General features: G+C 39.5%; 1 protein-coding gene across 1 annotated transcript in view; it reads right to left on the bottom strand.

Annotated features, from left to right (window-relative positions):
* STPG2 (sperm tail PG-rich repeat containing 2) overlaps positions 1-18,128 on the bottom strand; it is a 221,452-nt gene that overhangs the window by 189,834 nt on the left and 13,490 nt on the right. Inside the window, exons 5-6 of the mRNA XM_083756595.1 lie at positions 11,363-11,478; positions 9,188-9,299 (exon numbers count right to left, since the gene is read on the bottom strand). Of these exons, the coding sequence (XP_083612721.1) occupies positions 9,188-9,299; positions 11,363-11,478 (228 nt within the window). The remainder of the gene's footprint in view (positions 1-9,187; positions 9,300-11,362; positions 11,479-18,128) is intronic.

Raw genomic sequence — 18,128 nt, 5'->3', positions numbered from 1 at the left:
GAATCACAGAATTGTAGAGTCCCAAGGGTCATCTAGCCCAACACAATGCAATGCAGGAATCTTAAGTAAAGCACCCATGACAGATAGCTATTCAACCTTTGCTTAAAAACCTCCAAGGAAGGAGAGTCCACCACCTTCCAAGAGAGCCCGTTCCACTGTACAACAGCTCTTACCATCAGAAAGTTCATCTTGATATCCAGTCGGAATCTCATTCCAGCAGAGGAAAACAAGCTTGCTCCATCTTCCTTGTGACAGCCCTTTAGATATATGAACATGGCTGTCACATCTTCTCTTAGTCTCTTCTTTTCCAGGCTAAACATATCCAAGTCCCTCAATCATTCCTCATTAAGCTTGGTTTCCAGACCCTTGATAATCTTGGTTGCCCTCCTCTGCACATATTCTATGTTGTCAATCTTCTTTAATTGTAGTGCTCAAAACTGCACACAGTATTCTAGGTGGCATCTGACCAAAGCAGAATAGAGCAGTTCTATTGCTTCCCTTAATCAGGACACTATACATCTGTTGATGCGGCCTAGAATAGTACCAGGTGTGTTTGTTCTTTACTGTTGCATACACTGTTGACTCATGTTAAGCTTGTGGTCTACGAATATCCCTGGATCATTTTCACACCTGGATCATTTTCAAGCCAGGTGTCCCCCATCTTATATTTGTGATGCGGTTCTTCCTGCATAAATGCAGAACCTTAAATTTGTCCCTACTGAAATTCATTTTGTTAGTTTTGGCCCAATTCTCCAATCTGTTAAGGTCATCGTGAATCCATATTCTGTCTTCTGCAGCATTAGCTTACCCCTCCCAGTTTGGTGTCATCTGCAAATTTGATGAGCATCCCCTCAATTCCTTCACCCAAGTCATTTATAAAGTTACTTAAAACCATGATATTTAAAACTACCATTAATGGCTCAAATACAATTCATACATCAGAGAGAGAAAATGCACTCCCAAAGGATGCCTGCCAAGGAAGAGGAAAGTAAGTAATTTTCTTATCAAAAAGGGTAGGGCATATTGGGGTTCAGAGACAAAACTGCCCCTAGTTTTTTCGGAGGAGCTGGCTTTGCTCCCACGAACAGCTTTGTCCTTCCATTTGCCCCCAGACCTCAGTGGAAACCACTAAGAACCAGACATGCCCATTCACCTACATAGTCACCACATAGTATTGCTCAGTCATAGTAACAAACATAAGTAGTAGTTTGCCAAGTACTACCGCCTGAGCATCTAATTACAAATCTGGGGTATGAAGGTATCACCAGCTGTGACAATAGCAACTTCATGCAGCCCACCAAGGGGGACAAACAGGGATCCGGTCACATCACCTTCAATCTTCCCCACTCTCTCAAAACAGCACTCCCCTCAACCAAGATCTAAAGCTTAAATTTATTGACAGAATAACACCATAGTTGCAGAATGCCTGATATGGCAATATAAGCATATTTTGGCCGTCTGTACCCGCTCTGAATCAACTGACTTGATGGTAAAAGCAGATCTCATTCAGAAGCCACCCAAAAATGAAGCTGAAATAAATATGGATCTCTGAAAGCATCTTTAAAGGAATAGAGGTAACGCTAAAGCTGGAATCAACTTTAAAATCAAAAGGAGAACTTATACATTGCATTATTACTGAGTTTGTTGCATAACCATCCTTATGTAAGATGTATGCAGCCAATTATGAAAGAAATGATTGCAAAAGGCCTAAAACATGGAGACATGAAAGCATGTTTGCATGGAAAAATTTCTTTAATTAGCCAAGCGAAAACTGTCATGCAACAGTGACGATGAGCCTCTGGGAGCAGCTACCATTGTAACAGAATAATAGTCATTTTAATTAGCTAGAACATTAAAGCATTCACCTCAGTGGTTGCCTCAATTGTTTGTACTTTAAAAAAAAGAAAAGCTTTTTGTCCTCTGTGCAGTTGACAACAAATGTCCCCAATACATTTTTATCTTCAGGGGAAAGTAATTCATGTCAGCATTATTCTAGAGTAATTCAAGAAAGCATGCTAGTATTTGTGAAATATCCCCGCTACTGCAGCAAAATTATGGTAGCATAAAGAATGTCTCTGTGGCTCATGGTCATTTTTTGAAAATTCACTGTTCATATAATTTTATTCACTTCAACAGTAATTGAAAGATTGTTGTACTGGAATGTCATCAACATTGAAACTATTACAAAACACCCAAGATCCGGAAGCATGTATGAAAACTGCAGGTCACAAGTGAGGCCGGTTAAGAAAAGCAAGACTTGTATCATAAAGGGCCTTTCCATCCTGTTAGCTTACAGCAGGTATGGGGAACTTTTGTGTTTGTTTTTTTAAAAGATATTTATTAGAGTTTTCAATTTTAATACAATAAAAGTCAAAAAGAAAAAAGAAAAAGATAACAAAAATACAAAAATAATAATAAAAATAATTAAAAACACACAAATTTTCCATAACTTATTTTCCTTTAACTTATTTCCCAGACTTCCTCATACCTCCCTTTTTTGTATTCCAATTCAAATTGTTAGTTCAGCAAATCCTTATCAATAAGCTTTAACCTACTTCTAAACCTTTTTTCCATATTCTCTTAAACATTACAGCTGGAGACCACTTAATTTCTATCCGACATCGTTCTAACATTCATTGATTTTGCAATATTTCTGTAAATAGTCTTTGAATTTCTTCCAATCTTCTTCCGCCGACTCTTCTCCCTGGTCTCGGATTCTGCCAGTCATTTCTGCCAGTCCCATATAGTCCATCACCTTCATCTGCCATTCTTCCAGAGTGGGTAGATCCTGTGTCTTCCAGTACTTTGCAATGAGTATCCTTGCTGCTGTTGTAGCATACATAAAGAAAGTTCTATCCTTCTTTAGGTATGGGGAACCTTTGACTCTCCAGATGTTGATGAACTATAACTCCCTTTATACTTGACCATGGTTGCTGGGGATGATGCAAGTTGTGGTTCAGCACCATCTAGAGCAATGTTTCTCAACCTTGGGTCCCCCAGATGTTGTTAGACTACAACTCCCATCATCCCTGAGCTCTGGGATTGCTAGCTAGGGGTGATGGAAGTTGTAGTTCAACAACATCTGGGGACCCAAGGTTGAGAAAGGCTGATCTAGAGGGTCCAAGTTTCCCCATACCTGGGTGGCAAAGTAGCAAAGATAGAACTATTGTTTGTTTGTTATGGGTAGGGATGTCACAGACAACAAAATACAGTGGTACCTTGGGTTAAGTACTTAATTCGTTCCGGAGGTCTGTTCTTAACCTGAAACTGTTATTAACCTAAGCACCACTTTAGCTAATGGGGGCTCCTGCTGCTGCTGCGCCGCCAGAGCACCATTTCTGTTCTCATCCTGAAGGTAATCCCGAGGTAATATTTCTGGGTTAGCGGAGTCTGTAACCTGAAGTGTATGTAACCTGAAGCATATGTAACATGAGGTACCACTGTAACAGAAATTTGTGTTTCTGATGAGTCTTCACCAATGTCCTGATCCATCAGAAACAAAAATATCTATCAGAGATAACCTTCCAACAGAACTGTCTCTATTAAGTTGAACGGGTCAATAGTAAATTGGCTCATTCTTTCACTTAGAAGCTTTGCTCAGGAAGAAAAGCAAGGGCTTACTAAGAAATGTGTGAACACAGCTTTAGATGACTGGGAGCTGTAGCCAGGAGAGTTGGTGTATACTCACTAAGAGTGTGACTGCAAAGATCCCAATTCAAATCTCAATGTTTCTGCAAGTCCGAATTGCAAACATTTGCTTCTGAATGCAGGCAACTCCCCATTTATACAAACAGTGCCAGGTCAACCAAGTCACTCTGTCCCTCCAGCTCGCTGGAGCGAGAAGGGCAGTGGAACTGGCACAGCTCACACATGCAGGAAAGAAAGGTCTCTGCACACGTCAGCTGGGCTGGTCAACCAAGCTCCACCACCCATCCAGCTCTAGTTTCCCCACATGTCAGCTGTGGCGATCCATAGAGCCATGCATGTATGATGTCAGGTTTAGGACAGGTTGGTGTGGCTTCCCCAAAATGGCCTGGTGGGCAAAGTTTGACCTGTGGGCCAAAGATACCCCACTCCTGAAATAATGAGTGAGGCCAAAGCTCAGTGGTACAGCACAAAAGAAACCCAGGTTCAAACCTTGGCATCTGCAGTTGAAGCTATCTACAAGTAGCAACGCTGAGAAGGCTCTGAGGTCTTGGGAAACACTTAGAATTGACAGCGCTAGGCTATATGGACCAATTAAACAGAATGAATTAATTGAATTAAATAGAATGCCATATCCTCCAACATCCTGTTGATCAAAATTGGGTTGCTCATGCTTTGGTTCTGAGCTGTCACAGGAGTCAGCTGACTGAAGCAAGAACAAAAAACAAGCATCCTTTATTTTTGTCTACTTTCTAAAGAGGAGTCAGTATGTGTTGATACTTTCTGCAAAGTGAAACTGCATTTGCTGGTTTCCTTTATCATTACAGAAATGAAAAATATTTTAAATCACAGAAATAACAGTAGAAGACAGTAATAAAAACCAAGTACTCCACCTAATACAAGACAAACAATTAATGCTACACTTTATGTGCCAAGTACCAGTGATTGTTAAATAAATCACCTCCATGTGAAATATTAAACATGTACTTTTATTGTCCTATTAATTTGCTGTATCTGCAACTTTACAAGTGAGTGCTTTATTCATTCCGGAGTGTATTATTTCTGACAATCATGGTAATTGTATTCGTTATTAAATGGATTAAACCCATTCAGATACCAAAAGATATTTACCTTCTTGCCAGACATTCAGAATGTAGGAGCTCTAGGACATGGTCACCCTTTAACAAAATACGGAAGAGATTGCCATCTTTTATTGCCTGTATCTCACAAAATCTATGAGACGAACAAGGTTATTTGAAAAGCAACACAGTGTAAGTTGTGGTTATAACTAAGATAGGTTAAATGTACACATGAATTTACTTATCTGATTTTGTATTATTATTAAAATAACAGCTTCCTCAACAATAATTTTCATCAGAACATCATGGGGAACTGAAGGTTCAATCCTGAGGAGATACTTCTACAGTGGTACCTCGGGTTACATACGCTTCAGGTTACACACTCCGCTAACCCAGAAATAGTGCTTCAGGTTAAGAACTTTGCTTCAGAATAAGAACAGAATCGGGCTCTGGCGGCGTGGCAGCAGCAGGAGGCCCCATTAGCTAAAGTGGTGGTTCGGGTTAAGAACCGTTTCAGGTTAAGAACAGATCTCTGGAACGAATTAAGTACTTAACCCGAGGTACCACTGTATTTAGATATTTATTTAAAACCAGATCCATGGAATGCACATATACGTAAGTATAAACTTGTGTTCATCCTGAGGGGCTGTGAGCTAGTGCGCTATGATGACCCTTCTGCATGGGGGTACTACACTAACAAAGGAAGCGTCCAGCCCCTGAAATGTTCAGGGATTGGTAACACTTGAAATAAAAGGGTGGTAAACTTTCACATGTCTCAAGCCTGAATAGCTAGTCATGAATAATCAGCAATCCATAAGAAATACAAGGAGGGTAGCTGCTTGCATTTAAAGGACCAATTATTCTGTTGTGTACAGTATCTGTTTTGTTTCTGCAGAAGGTAGATATTCTCCTCCCAAAAAGGGTATATACTTTCTCCAAAGCTATTTTTAATTATAGATTCAGTAACTTAATTTTCTGTTAGTCATAATAATGCTCATAGAAGTGTAAAATATTAAGATATATTTGTTTGTTTTTAAAAAGCCGAATTCCAAAGAAAGAGAGAAGAGTAATGATGGAGATAAATGCAGCCTAGTCATGGGTGATTTTGACATTATAACCAGTTACGGGTATTCAGAGCTTATATGTTTTCTCTTATATTGCCATTTCAAACTACTCAATCCTCATGTTCCTGGCTGACAATATAACACAAGATGGCATTAGGTATAAAAGTTGCAAATGCCAGCAGTAGCTCTAAATGTCAGCCGTAACTTCAACAGGTACATTTAGAAAACCAATTCCTTCACACAGCTGTACAGCTACACTAGATGGCAAAACAAGCTTTTTTAAAAAGCTGTCTTTTTCTCGTTTGGAAATTTCAAAAGCAGTAGTGATAACTAGCACCATGTAGCTGCTAGGTAAGTGAAAAGCGCTATGCTAGTTATTTATATTTCTGTGCCTTTATGGAGCGTGTGAGGAGATTTTATTATTTTTAAAAATTATGTTATATTTATATCCCATCTTTCTTCTTATAAGCTGAAGGTGGTCTGGCAAGGTGGTCCAGGATCAGTGAATTTCATGGCTTGAGTGGGGATTTGAACCCTGGTCTCCCAGGTTTTAGTCTAACCCTCTAAACTTCTATACTGAACTGGCTTCATTTGTTACAGTTGATCAGAAGAAAGTTTTTAAATTACAGCCTAAAATACGACTTTCTGATTTTGGGGGATATCCAAAATTAAGTAGAGATAGCAAACTCTCAAAGCAGATAATTTGCTTTCAGGGTGATACAATCACACCTCTTCCTTTCAAACAGCAAGAACCACAGCAAAAGAAGCAGAACATCCACAGCTAAAATAAATATTAGCATATTTTAAACAATATTCAAAAATTCTGACAGCTTTGAATATATTTTAAAGACATTTTTATACCAGACCAGGAATACACATTCCAAACTTCGATGAAAAATAAAACATTAAGGCTGCAATCCTGCACAAATCTTCCTGGGAGAAAGCCCAGTTAACAATGACACTTACTTCTTACCAGGCCTATATAGGACAGCACAGTGAAGATGGAATTTCCTTCAAAGAATAGATTTTTTTATTATTATTAAATTGTAAGTTCTCACATTTAAGGCGCATAACATGCATTTCCTGAAGTTTGGGAAAATGGTGATTTCTTTTTTTAAAAAAAATCAAGGACATTTAAATCAGTTGAGTAAAATGCGACTGATTGACCAAAAATAATTATTATTACATGCAAAATAAATAAACATATCCTCTGATTTCTGGATTATTTGTTGTCCAGAGGTTAATTAAATCTGTAAAAACAATGTTAGACATTGATTGCACTTCTTTCACCTGCTCCAAGGACAAGCAGGTAAAGAGCAACAAAAGTCAGTTTCTAGAATAATATTATTCAAAATAAGCTGATTGCTCTCTGTGAGGTAACACTGTGTGTCCTGCTTAGGACGACTTTGCCTGTCCTCCAGGTACACCCAAAGGGCAACGTAGGCAATAATGACCCATCTGTTCACTACTGGCAACTAGAAAACTTCTAATGAAGACAGATGTGGGTCACCCTGTACAAACATGCTGCAGGGTGCTAATGAATCCTCCTAATGGTCACTACCTGCCAGTTTTGACTGATTGATGAACAAAAGGGTTAAGCTTGAAAAGCTAAGATGAGTACTACAGACAATCATCAGTCTTATTACAACGTCTCTTTCACTCTGACACCCTTGCTCTTTCCTGTCATCTTTCTGAGTTTAGAAAAATATATTCCTATTACTGATTCTGACAAATAAGCCCACCAAATCTTGCAAGAAACCCTCTCCTGGATGGAATGCATCATTTTTAAAAAATGCAGCATACAATTTTCAAAAGTATTGATAAAACATAAGTCTTTCTGAAATATTCAATACCAATCTGCGGCTCAACTGTACACGAATCGTATCCTGCACCCAGTCACCAGCAGCTCAACACAGCATAGCGACAAAAAGTAAAATATTTCATCCAAAAGTATGTTCAGGCTTTATAGAGAGTTCCATTCCCTTGCCAAACATGACATCATTCCCAATCTATTTCCTCTAGAAAACTTGCATGCAAAGTACTAATCACCATGCCTCAACATCGTTGATGCAATGCTGACTCTACTATATATGACAAACATTTCTAAATAGTATCCCCAGCAGACTATGTCAACTCAAATAAGATATCAGATAAGATCAGCTTTGGCTGGTGGCCCAGATGTGCCCCATCTGGACAGGTACAGTCTAACTTCTGTTGTCTATGCCCTGGTAACCTCTAGGTTTGATTACAGCAACACATTATATGGGGCAACCTCTGAAGGCAGTTCAGAAACTTCAGCTGGTGCAGAATTCAGCGATCAGGTTGCTCAACGGTGCAAGACAATCAGAGCATATAACACCTCCTCAGGAACTCCTCTCAGTCTCAAATTATTTCTCACACCATACTCCAGTTGCCCATGGTTTGAATTTTTCATGCTCTCTGATAAATTTAGCACTATTTTCTATACTTAAAATATCATGCCCATCCAGACAGCAAGCTTAGGCTCTACAAACATCTACTGAAGGTGGGGTAGAGATCCCGCAGGATTGGCTCCACTACCAAATCTCCCAAGAGAAACTTGTTTGCACAACTGGTTGACTGCAGAAAGCAGAGTCTGGTTATAATACCCATCAGATGATGGGTGGTAGAACTGAAGTCTGCAGAACTGGTGCCTGCAGAAAGCAGGACTGTTGCAAAAGATTCAGCTGCTTTAGAGAAGCACACAAGCCTCTTTGCAAGCCGTGAACAGAGCTTTGAAGAACACAATCACCTACACACCAAAAAAGGTTCCCCTTATCAAGATACTCTCCTTTTTAAAATAATTATCTTACAGTTCAATCCTAAAATGGCTGTTGGACTGGGGGGTTAGATTAGATCAGTGTTTCCCAACCTTGGGTCTCCAGCTGTTTTTGGACTACAACTCCCATCATACTTAGTGAGCAAGACCAGTGGTCAGGGATGATGGGAAGTGTAGTCCGAAAACAGCTAGCTAGAGACCAAAGGTTGGGAAACACTGGATTAGATTACCCTTGGGGTACCTTCTGACTCTACAATTCTATGATTCAGTGAAGCCCACTGGGAAGAATGGGATCACTTCTAAAATCCCTTGCACCAACAATATTTTGTCCCCAGAAACAAACAATACTGGAATATTGTAACAATCACTCAGCAGTCGTAATTTGCAAACAGTTCTTTAAAAAGTCTCACATTTGTTCTCAGCAAAATTCTATACAGCAGTGCTCTAACGAATGATTTCCTCCACCCATTTGGATAAATCGTCTTTCATGCCTGAACTGAAGTATGTTCTCTATTTTATGCAGTTCTTCAAATCCTAGAATTTCTGTCCCACTATAAATAACATTTAAAGTACTACAAAATACAGTGTTGAACTGGCATTACCTTCTTTTCTTCCTGTAATACTATTACTTCATGATACCGTGGAACATAGAGGTCATATTTTCTCTGGTCTTCCTTTCTGATGTTGACATTTTCATAATGCACTGCGTTTTCCCTTTAGAAAGTTTGAAGAGATTTATGAGTCATCTCTTAAATGTGCCTGGGCACCTAAATATGCACAGTGAAAGCTTTCACCCTCTCCCCACAAGAGTATATTAGAAACAGCTGCTCTTTGCAATAACAGATGAGAGGCTAGTTTGCTCACTAATAGGACAGCCAAAGTTTATGTAGTGCTTTTCTACGTATCCAATGAATTTCTGTTTTCATATTCAAGTTTCCTTGCCATAGGTGAACTACAATAAAAAAACACAGTGGAGGCAGAAGACAACCAGGAAGCTGAATAACCATTAAACATGGAAAATAATGCCTCAAGTAAACCTAGAACCACAACCTTGCTTGAGTATTACAACTTTGTGAGAAACCTTTGTTTCTCGACATTCAAAAGCTTCTTAGTATTGTCGGCTAGCATGCCCAAAGGTCTTGTTACTTTTCATAACCACAGAATTTGGCGGGGAATAGTATCTAATTGTGCAGTGCAGAATTCCAATCCCCCATTTTTCTTAATAGAGCATGGTAGAAAAGGATTAAATTGGAACAGATGCTCAGATAGTGGAATAACATAAATCCATATACAACTAAGAAAATTAATTTAATTAGCAACGGTAAAGGAGAGTAGTTTTAAGCTGCTCATGATTCTTTCAAGGATTAGTGTAAGAAACCCTCTAGCACTAACATTAAGGTATTCAGCTACATCCCCAATACAGCAACTTTAAGCACCCCTGATCGTTAAACTGGTGCCAGCAAGGTGGAATCATTTCAAGTGCAAAAGGGACACTCAGAAAAGTGGTGTTGAACCATTTTCCTCCTGCTGTCCATCCTCCTAGGCCATTTTCTCACCGGCTGGCAATTAGCTGAGGTGACAGAAAAGAAACTCAGAGAGGTGCCTTCAAGGGGGAAATTAGTAGTCTAGGGCAGCTTCAGTAGCCTCCACTTCTGTATCCCTTTAAATTAGGAACATTTCACCCACATCCCAGAGAGACACGTGGCCTTGGAAAGAAACTTGTCGCAGGTAACATGCCAGTGGTGGAAGGAGCAAGAGTCACACCACGCCCTCTCTTCTTCTCTATCTCTCACACACGTATACATTCCATCTCTTTTGCTTTTATCTCTCTTTCCTCCCCTTCTATTTCTAACTGCATCCCTTTCTTGCTCTTTTCTTCCCTGCACAATATGACCCCCCAAAAAATAAACCCACACCCCACAGCAATTAGGCTTAATTAAAGAAATTTCAATGATGTAAGTGGGACTTTACCTAAACCTAACTGCTATTTGGTAGACAATTCCTTCAGCATCTACCTCCTGAAAACTGCCCCCACCTGAGCAGCAATCCAACTGAGAGGGGAGGGAATTCATTTATGTGAAGGAGAGGTTTTTTGTGATGTAAGCTGCCTTGTCACAACTATGTCCTAAAGGGAGGCTTACAAAAACCTTCACATAAATAAAATGGTTGCAGATGAAATTCTGAAAGGGAGGAAAGCAAAGACATTCAAGGTAGCTTGCGGGCTACAAACTGTGGAACAGGGAAATTCAGGGTATTATTTCAGGAGATTTGCCTCCATGCTTCCAGGTTCTATGTATGGGGCAGATATGAGAGAACAAACTAATTCTTAATTTCCTGCATTTACTATTGAAAATATACACCCTTTATTATTGGAACACAAACATACATTGTAGCATTTCAGCCTTAGCTTCACATGCCTCACCCTCACACAATTTCCATTTTTAACAGTGAACTTGTCATTTCATCCTAACCCAAAAGACTGTGATCAATATTAGCTATGGTTTGTTCACGCCAACTTCAAACCATGGGAGATGAATCAAGCTCATTGCAAAGAAACCATAGTTTGGTTTCAAAACAGTTTAGCGTTCAGACACAATGACAAGCTGCAGTTGAAAAATGGAAGCAAATGTTTCCAGTGTCCTTCTCATACCCACACTAGAGGAGAGAAGGAGGACAGCATGAGCCCAAGGCTTCTTCCGGTTCTTTCCCCTCAGGGCATCCACTTAGCATGACTTCCAAACAGACCCAGATTCTAAATTGTCTTAAGATGTACATACGGAATCACGTCATAATCTGCAGGTCCGGGGCCCTCGCGTGGCTTAAATTCATGCCGCTTTTCTGTCAAATTGCCAAACTGCACTCCTTTATGTTTCATGGTAGGGTAAATACAATCCTGAAAGAAAAGATTAATCAGCATTTAGCTTGTGATCAATATATTATAACTGCCAAGCAGTTATTTGAACACAGGTCTCCCAAGTCCAAGTTCAACACTACTGTTCCACTGGCTTTGATCAAATCAAATATTGCATAATTCAGGCCTACAGAAAGATCACCGTTGATGCTTATTATCAGGTAATTTGCACCTCGTGTACATAATTTTATCCACAAAGTGACATCCATGAATTCAGATCCTATAAATTAACATACTTTTCATCCTTCTTCATAAGGAGCTGATCTGTATGTAAAAACAATTCATGACTGATGCCCTAGCTGAAATATAAAAGGACTGATAAAAATGAAATAAAATCCCCCCTCCCACTACAGAGAAGGATCATAGATCAGTGACATGCTTTATCTGTACAGTGGTACCTTGGTTCTCAAACACCTTGGTACTCAAACAACTTGGAACCCAAACACTGCAAACCCGGAAGTAAGTGTTCCGGTTTGCGAACTCTTTTCGGAAGCCAAACATGCTCCATTTTGAGTGCCACACTTCCATTTTGACTGTTATGAAGAAGAAGAGGAGGAGGAGTTTGGATTTGATATCCCGCTTTATCACTACCCAAAGGAGTCTCAAAGCGGCTAACATTCTCCTTTCCCTTCCTCCCCCACAACAAACACTCTGTGAGGTGAGTGGGGCTGAGAGATTTCAGAGAAGTGTGACTAGCCCAACGCCACCCAGCAGCTGCACGTGAAGGAGCGGGGAATCGGACCCGGTTCACCAGATTACGAGTCCACCGCTCTTAACCACTACACCACACTGGCTGCTGAGGTCTGCCTGTTTTTGCTATTTATTTTGTGTTTTTGTGACTCTTTTTTTTGTTTTTGTGACTGTGTGGAACCCAGTTCAGCTACTGATTTATTGATTGTGTGACTGCAGTACATTGTTTATTACTTTCATTTTATGGAACAATGGTCTCATTAGATAGTAAAATTGCTGTTTTAGGGGTTGTTTTTAAAAGTTTGGAACGGATTAATCCATTTTGCATTACTTTCTATGGGAAAGCGCACCTTGGTTTTGGAACGGACTTCCAGAACGGATTAAGTTTGAGAACCAAGGTACCACTATAGAAGGTGGCAGGTTCAATCCCTGGCATCTCCAGGTAGATCTGGAAATGTATCCTGTCTGAAACCCTGGAGAGCCACTTCTTGGTGCAGACATTGCCGAGGCACATGGCCAAAAGCCTAACATGGTATAACTTGCTTATGAATTCTTCATTCACCTGTGGCCCTCTAGATGTGACTAGACAACAACTCCCATCATTCCTGACCATTCATTGGTCATACTGGCTGAGGCTGATGCAAGCTGGAGTCCAACATCTATGAGAGTCACAGGTCCCTTGCTAATGTGACTTGACTGAATGAAAAGCACAAGGGTAAACAGTTATCTCTATGAACAGAAGGGAAGGGTTCTATTCGGAGCATCTTATAATATCATTATGAACAGGACTATAAAGTCTCAAGGACCACAACTGAATCTAGTACTTCACAGTAATGGGATTAGAGCACCATCCAGTGGTTTCTGGACAGAAATTTTTTCTCTCATAGTATATAAATGGATAATCGCAACCATGAAGAACTTGCCACAGTTAGCAATCAAGATTGCTTTTAAATATTTTTAAAATCCAGAAGGTTGGCTTCCCTTTTTGTGTAATGAGATAATACTGAAGGGTTTAATTTTGTTCCAGTGTCCTATGTCCATATTTAGTGTTTCTATACCAACTTGCCTGATAAAATTTGTTTAAATTGTGGGTAAAGTGAATGCATAAGTACCTGAACCCTTTTCTAGCTATTGGGATTTGTAATATTTTGGAGGTTTCCTAAAGTTGAGTAGTGTGCTCAACTGAAGTGAATTCAAATGTTGAAGAGACTGGGGCATTTTCTGTTATTTTTATCTCTCCTATTTGTGTTCTTTTCACTGTATTTAAGAGTGGGGAGGGGGGAAGTTTAATAGCAAGTCTATTCTGGATCGCAAGCTGAACACTAGGGACACATACATATGAGTCATGTCTCCTGGATTCATCTCCCACCTCAGCCCCCACTCTCATAGAGACCTCACCAGTTTCAGTTGATCTCTGCCTTTCTTACGTTCTGTTGCATTTCCCCTCCTCACATATTAATCCTTTTATGTTCCTATTAAAATAACCAATTAGTAAATCATTTAAGGAGGGTTTTGGGGGGGGTTTTTTGCCAGTATGGCCAGAGGTTTTTTTTGCAAAAAAAAGTGAACATACCACTATTTGGTGCATAAACAGATGTCAGTGTGCTAGTTTGCGTTCCAATAATAATGCCTTCAATAATGGCTTCCAGAGGAGCCATTAATTCCTCCCAGGTTTCCACAATCATGGTTTTTAAGGAGAAGCGTTTTGCTTCAAACTCCTTCCCAAGTATGGCATCCAGGTTTTTTTCTTTTTCGGTTGCATTTTTTGCTGTTTTAGAAGGGATGGAGGCCATTTTGTCTCCTTCTCCACTTGTTTCTCTTTTGACACAAAGAACTGAGCTAAGCTTCCCTGTTTGGAGTAAAATTCTGCTGCAGACATCTCCTTGGACAGAAAGTGTAGGATGTTTTAATAAATGCTGCACTTGTAAGGCAGACTGCAGCAAAATTTGTTCTGTTCTAAGCAGCCATTTTGGTTTCCATTTGGCCATGCACCCATTATACAGTTTCTACTGTATGAAGATGTACCTCTTTAGTCCTTGATACCTGAGATATGTGTTTTCAGGGCCCACCTTATGCTTGTGACTGTAACTTATTTTAACTGTTTTTAATATTGAATTTTAAAAGTATATTCACCTGCTCTGGAACCTGAAGGTTCTCTCTACCTCTATATATATAAACCAATCCAACTCTACCTCACCCATCTCTCTACAATATTATCTTCAAATGGCACAAAACAGATCTGCGTAGATGTAACACATACCAGGTTCATTAGAGTGTTTAATATTGGTATCCAGAGTGTTTAGTACTGACTAATACTTTCCAGTATTGTTTGCTTCATAATGGAGTAGTAAGTCTCTATATCACATATTGCACTTAACGTTTTTCAATGAAATGAAGAAACACAAATGACTTCTCTGATAAGCCCAAAAACTGACACACTGAAATGCAGACTTAAATGCAGACATTAGTTCTATTTAGCTCTTGCCATTTTCATTCCCATATGCATACTTCTGCCATCTTTTCTCCTAAGATCCTCTGAAGCCCTAATTATGGGAAGAGTGTTTTATTATGCACTAGTTTTATTGGAAATATTAAACTTCTTAACACATGCCCTGTTCCATGAGTGTACATTAAAACACATAGTATCAAGGATTTAAAAGTCCTTAAATATTTATAATTAGATTTTTTTTTTGTTGGTGCATAATAATTTCCTAGCTTCACAAAAACTAATAATTAACCACAACAGCTGGATATCTGCAAACTAAGGATAGCTTTAAAAATATTTTGCTTTTCTTGTTAGAGTTTCACATAATAGCAGGAGAATAATTGTTTCAATACAGAACTCTAATTCAATAGCTAAATGTTTGTAAGTGTCCATGAAGAAACTTTAAGGTCAATATATATTTGACATTTACAAAGAACACTTTAGTGAGTCAGCTCCAAAGGCAATTTTAACAACTACAGCCTATTCTTTTTCAAACTCAATAAGCATGAATAACATTATTTCCTTCTCCATATACAGCTTAAGCTCTGCATTAAAAATAATATAAATTGACTGCTACTTAACACACTAACCTGTACATTACTCAGGTAAAATGCCCCATGCATAATGGAATTAAAAAAACCTTTTAAGAACACAGGCAGACTGAAGAATAAATTGATGCACTCTTAACTCTAAATCACCACACTCTTTTTGCCAAGAAGTGTTGACAATACCAACTTCAAGGTCGCTGTCAACTTGCTATGTCATTAGCAAATAAAATATGGTTTAATTGAAGCAAACTCAGCAAGGAGGTGCATTATTTTAAGTGAACATTGCAATATAACTTGAAGAATTACTAATCGCCACTCCTGTTGACAATAAAAATGGATGGAGGTGCTTTGAAACTTTTTTTCTATGACTTTCCCGTAATTAAATATGGAAATAGATATCATGAAGAATTAAAAGTCCCAGAGTGCATTAATTCTGGCACTAATGGACTGTCTTTCAGTGCTGCAGCGCACAGGTAGTTCCCAGCATGTTCTCGCCACTACCTAATCCATCAGTGTCAGCGCTCTTAGCCAGAAAGAGTAACGTGGAAAACACAGATTTGGGATTACATCCCACGCTGCCTCAAGTGGAAACAACTATTTGTCACATCTCAGAATGCTTGGGTAGGAACCTTGCTTAGTTATTAAATGTTTTGCATTTTGCAAAACAGCCGCTAGACACTTTGTGTAATCACCATCAAATCTCCGCACACAGACATTGTGCCTGAAAGAAATATGCTTTCCCAAAACAGACATTGCACATTTCTATTTTAATCAACATTCGCCACTATTTATAACAGCTGGAGGTTTCCAATGATCTTTCTGTAAGTATACGTTGGTAGCTTTAATGTAAACCTCACTATTTTGGTGTCTTGTTTATCCCCCTCTTTTATTTCCTCTAGAAACAATTGTCCACCCTCTGAAGTCAATTCTGTGCTCCAGATGAGATTACACTTATGGTTTCTAGACTTTCTGCTGAGGGCTACATTCCCCGCAGAGGTAATTGTCAGGGGCCAAAAGCTAGCAGTGGGTGGGGCTGGAGCCAAAAGTTGGTAGTGTAGACCTTTTCTCTGCAAACTTTTTTCTCCCTTGTTGCTTGCCATCCCCATCTCAAACCCCTCTTTCCCATCCAGAGAGCTGCCAGGAAAGAAAAATTTAACTTTTGCTCTTGCCAGAGGGCTTCTTAAAGGTCTTCCGGTCCTTGCTATTAGCGTATAAAGCCCTGAAGGACTTGAGTGAAGAATTTAAGGAGAACGTTGCTAAAAACATGAAGACCAACAGCAAGCAATTCTTCAGAAGAGGGCAACCAAAATGATCAAGCAACCAAATGATCAAGTTGGACACCAACTCGAGCGGGTTTAGAAGAGAATTAGGCAAATTCATGGGCGTAAAGGCTACTAGCAATTGTTCTGCTCTCTGTGGTCAAAGGCAGTGAGCTTCTGAACATCACTTGCTGGAAACTGCAGGAGTAGAGAGTCCTCCTGAGATTGGGGGCTGTTTGTGGGTTTCTCACAAGAAGCTGGTTGGCCACTGTAAGAACACAATGCTGGAATAGATGGGTCATAAGCCTCATCCAGCAGACTTTCCTTATGTCCTTATGGGAGAATGGAAGCGGTAAAAGAAATGAAACATTCCTCCCACCAGTTCTCCAATGAAAATTCTCCCCTGTCTTCTAAGCAGTCTAGAATTACATCTGTATAATAATAATAATAATAATAATAATAATAATAATAATAATAATTTATTATTTATACCCCGCCCATCTGGCTGGGTTTCCCCAGCCACTCTGGGCGGCTTCCAAAAAAATATTAAAATACTGTAATACATCAAACATTAAAAGCTTCCCTAAACAGGGCCTTCAGATGTCTTCTAAAAGTCTGGTAGTTGTTGTTCTCTTTGACATCTGGTGGGAGGGCGTTCCACAGGGAGGGTGCCACTACCGAGAAGGCCCCCTGCCTGGTTCCCTGTAACTTGGCTTCTCGCACTGAGGGATCTGCCAGAAGGCCCTCGGTGCTGGACCTCAGTGTCCAGGTAGAATGATGGGGGTGGAGATGCTCCTCCTGGACTGAGGCCGTTTAGGGCTTTAAAGGTCAGCACCAACACTTTGAATTGTGCTTCGAAACGTACTGGGAGCCAATGTAGGTCTTTCAAGACCGGTGTTATATGGTCTCGGCAGCCACTCCCAGTCACCAGTCTAGCTGCCGCGTTCTGGATTAGTTGTAGTTTCCGGGTCACCTTCAAAGTTAGCCCCATGTATGTTTTCTATCCAGGCTCCCTAATTAACTAGGATTTGAAATCACGTTAAGAACCTATTTAATATCAGTGATGATGCAATGATTAACCATCGTCAAAGCTGGATAAAGTTTGTCCTGGAGTACTGAAGAGCTGGGGAAAAGAAATATATAAATCCACACTGGCTCCCAATCTCTTACTCATGATTACCAATGTTACAATTGTCCATGTCTTTGTAACTGATACCACTAACTCCAATAAATTGTGTAAATTGCCTACCCCTGTTCTCTGTGACACACAACTTAGTCTGTAATCACACATTTATCTGGAAGTAAGAATCAATCAAAGCAATGGCACTTACATCTGAGTACAGGAGTACCATTAGAATATTATTTTCAGCATTTCAGTTTTATTGTTACAGTGTACTTCAGTCACAGTGCTACTTTGTTTGCACAAGATAACAAAGATTGCTCATCCTCCTCCTTGAAAAAATAAAAGTTTCAAGGTTCTATGATTTTGAGAGATTCTCCTTTCTGGCTAGTCTTTTGAGTTTCTGATTTTCTTTTGGGTCATGCTGTTTAAGTAGTTAAATAACTGGCTTATTGTTTTGTATATTGTGTTTTGTTGTTTAAGTATGCATCTGGAAATAGATCATTGTTAACCAACTAGTAGATCATTTT

This window comes from Podarcis gaigeae, assembly GCF_964106915.1.
Source record: "Podarcis gaigeae genome assembly, chromosome: 9".
NCBI classification, from domain to species: domain Eukaryota; kingdom Metazoa; phylum Chordata; class Lepidosauria; order Squamata; family Lacertidae; genus Podarcis; species Podarcis gaigeae.
This window is presented reverse-complemented; position numbering and strand designations above follow the sequence as displayed.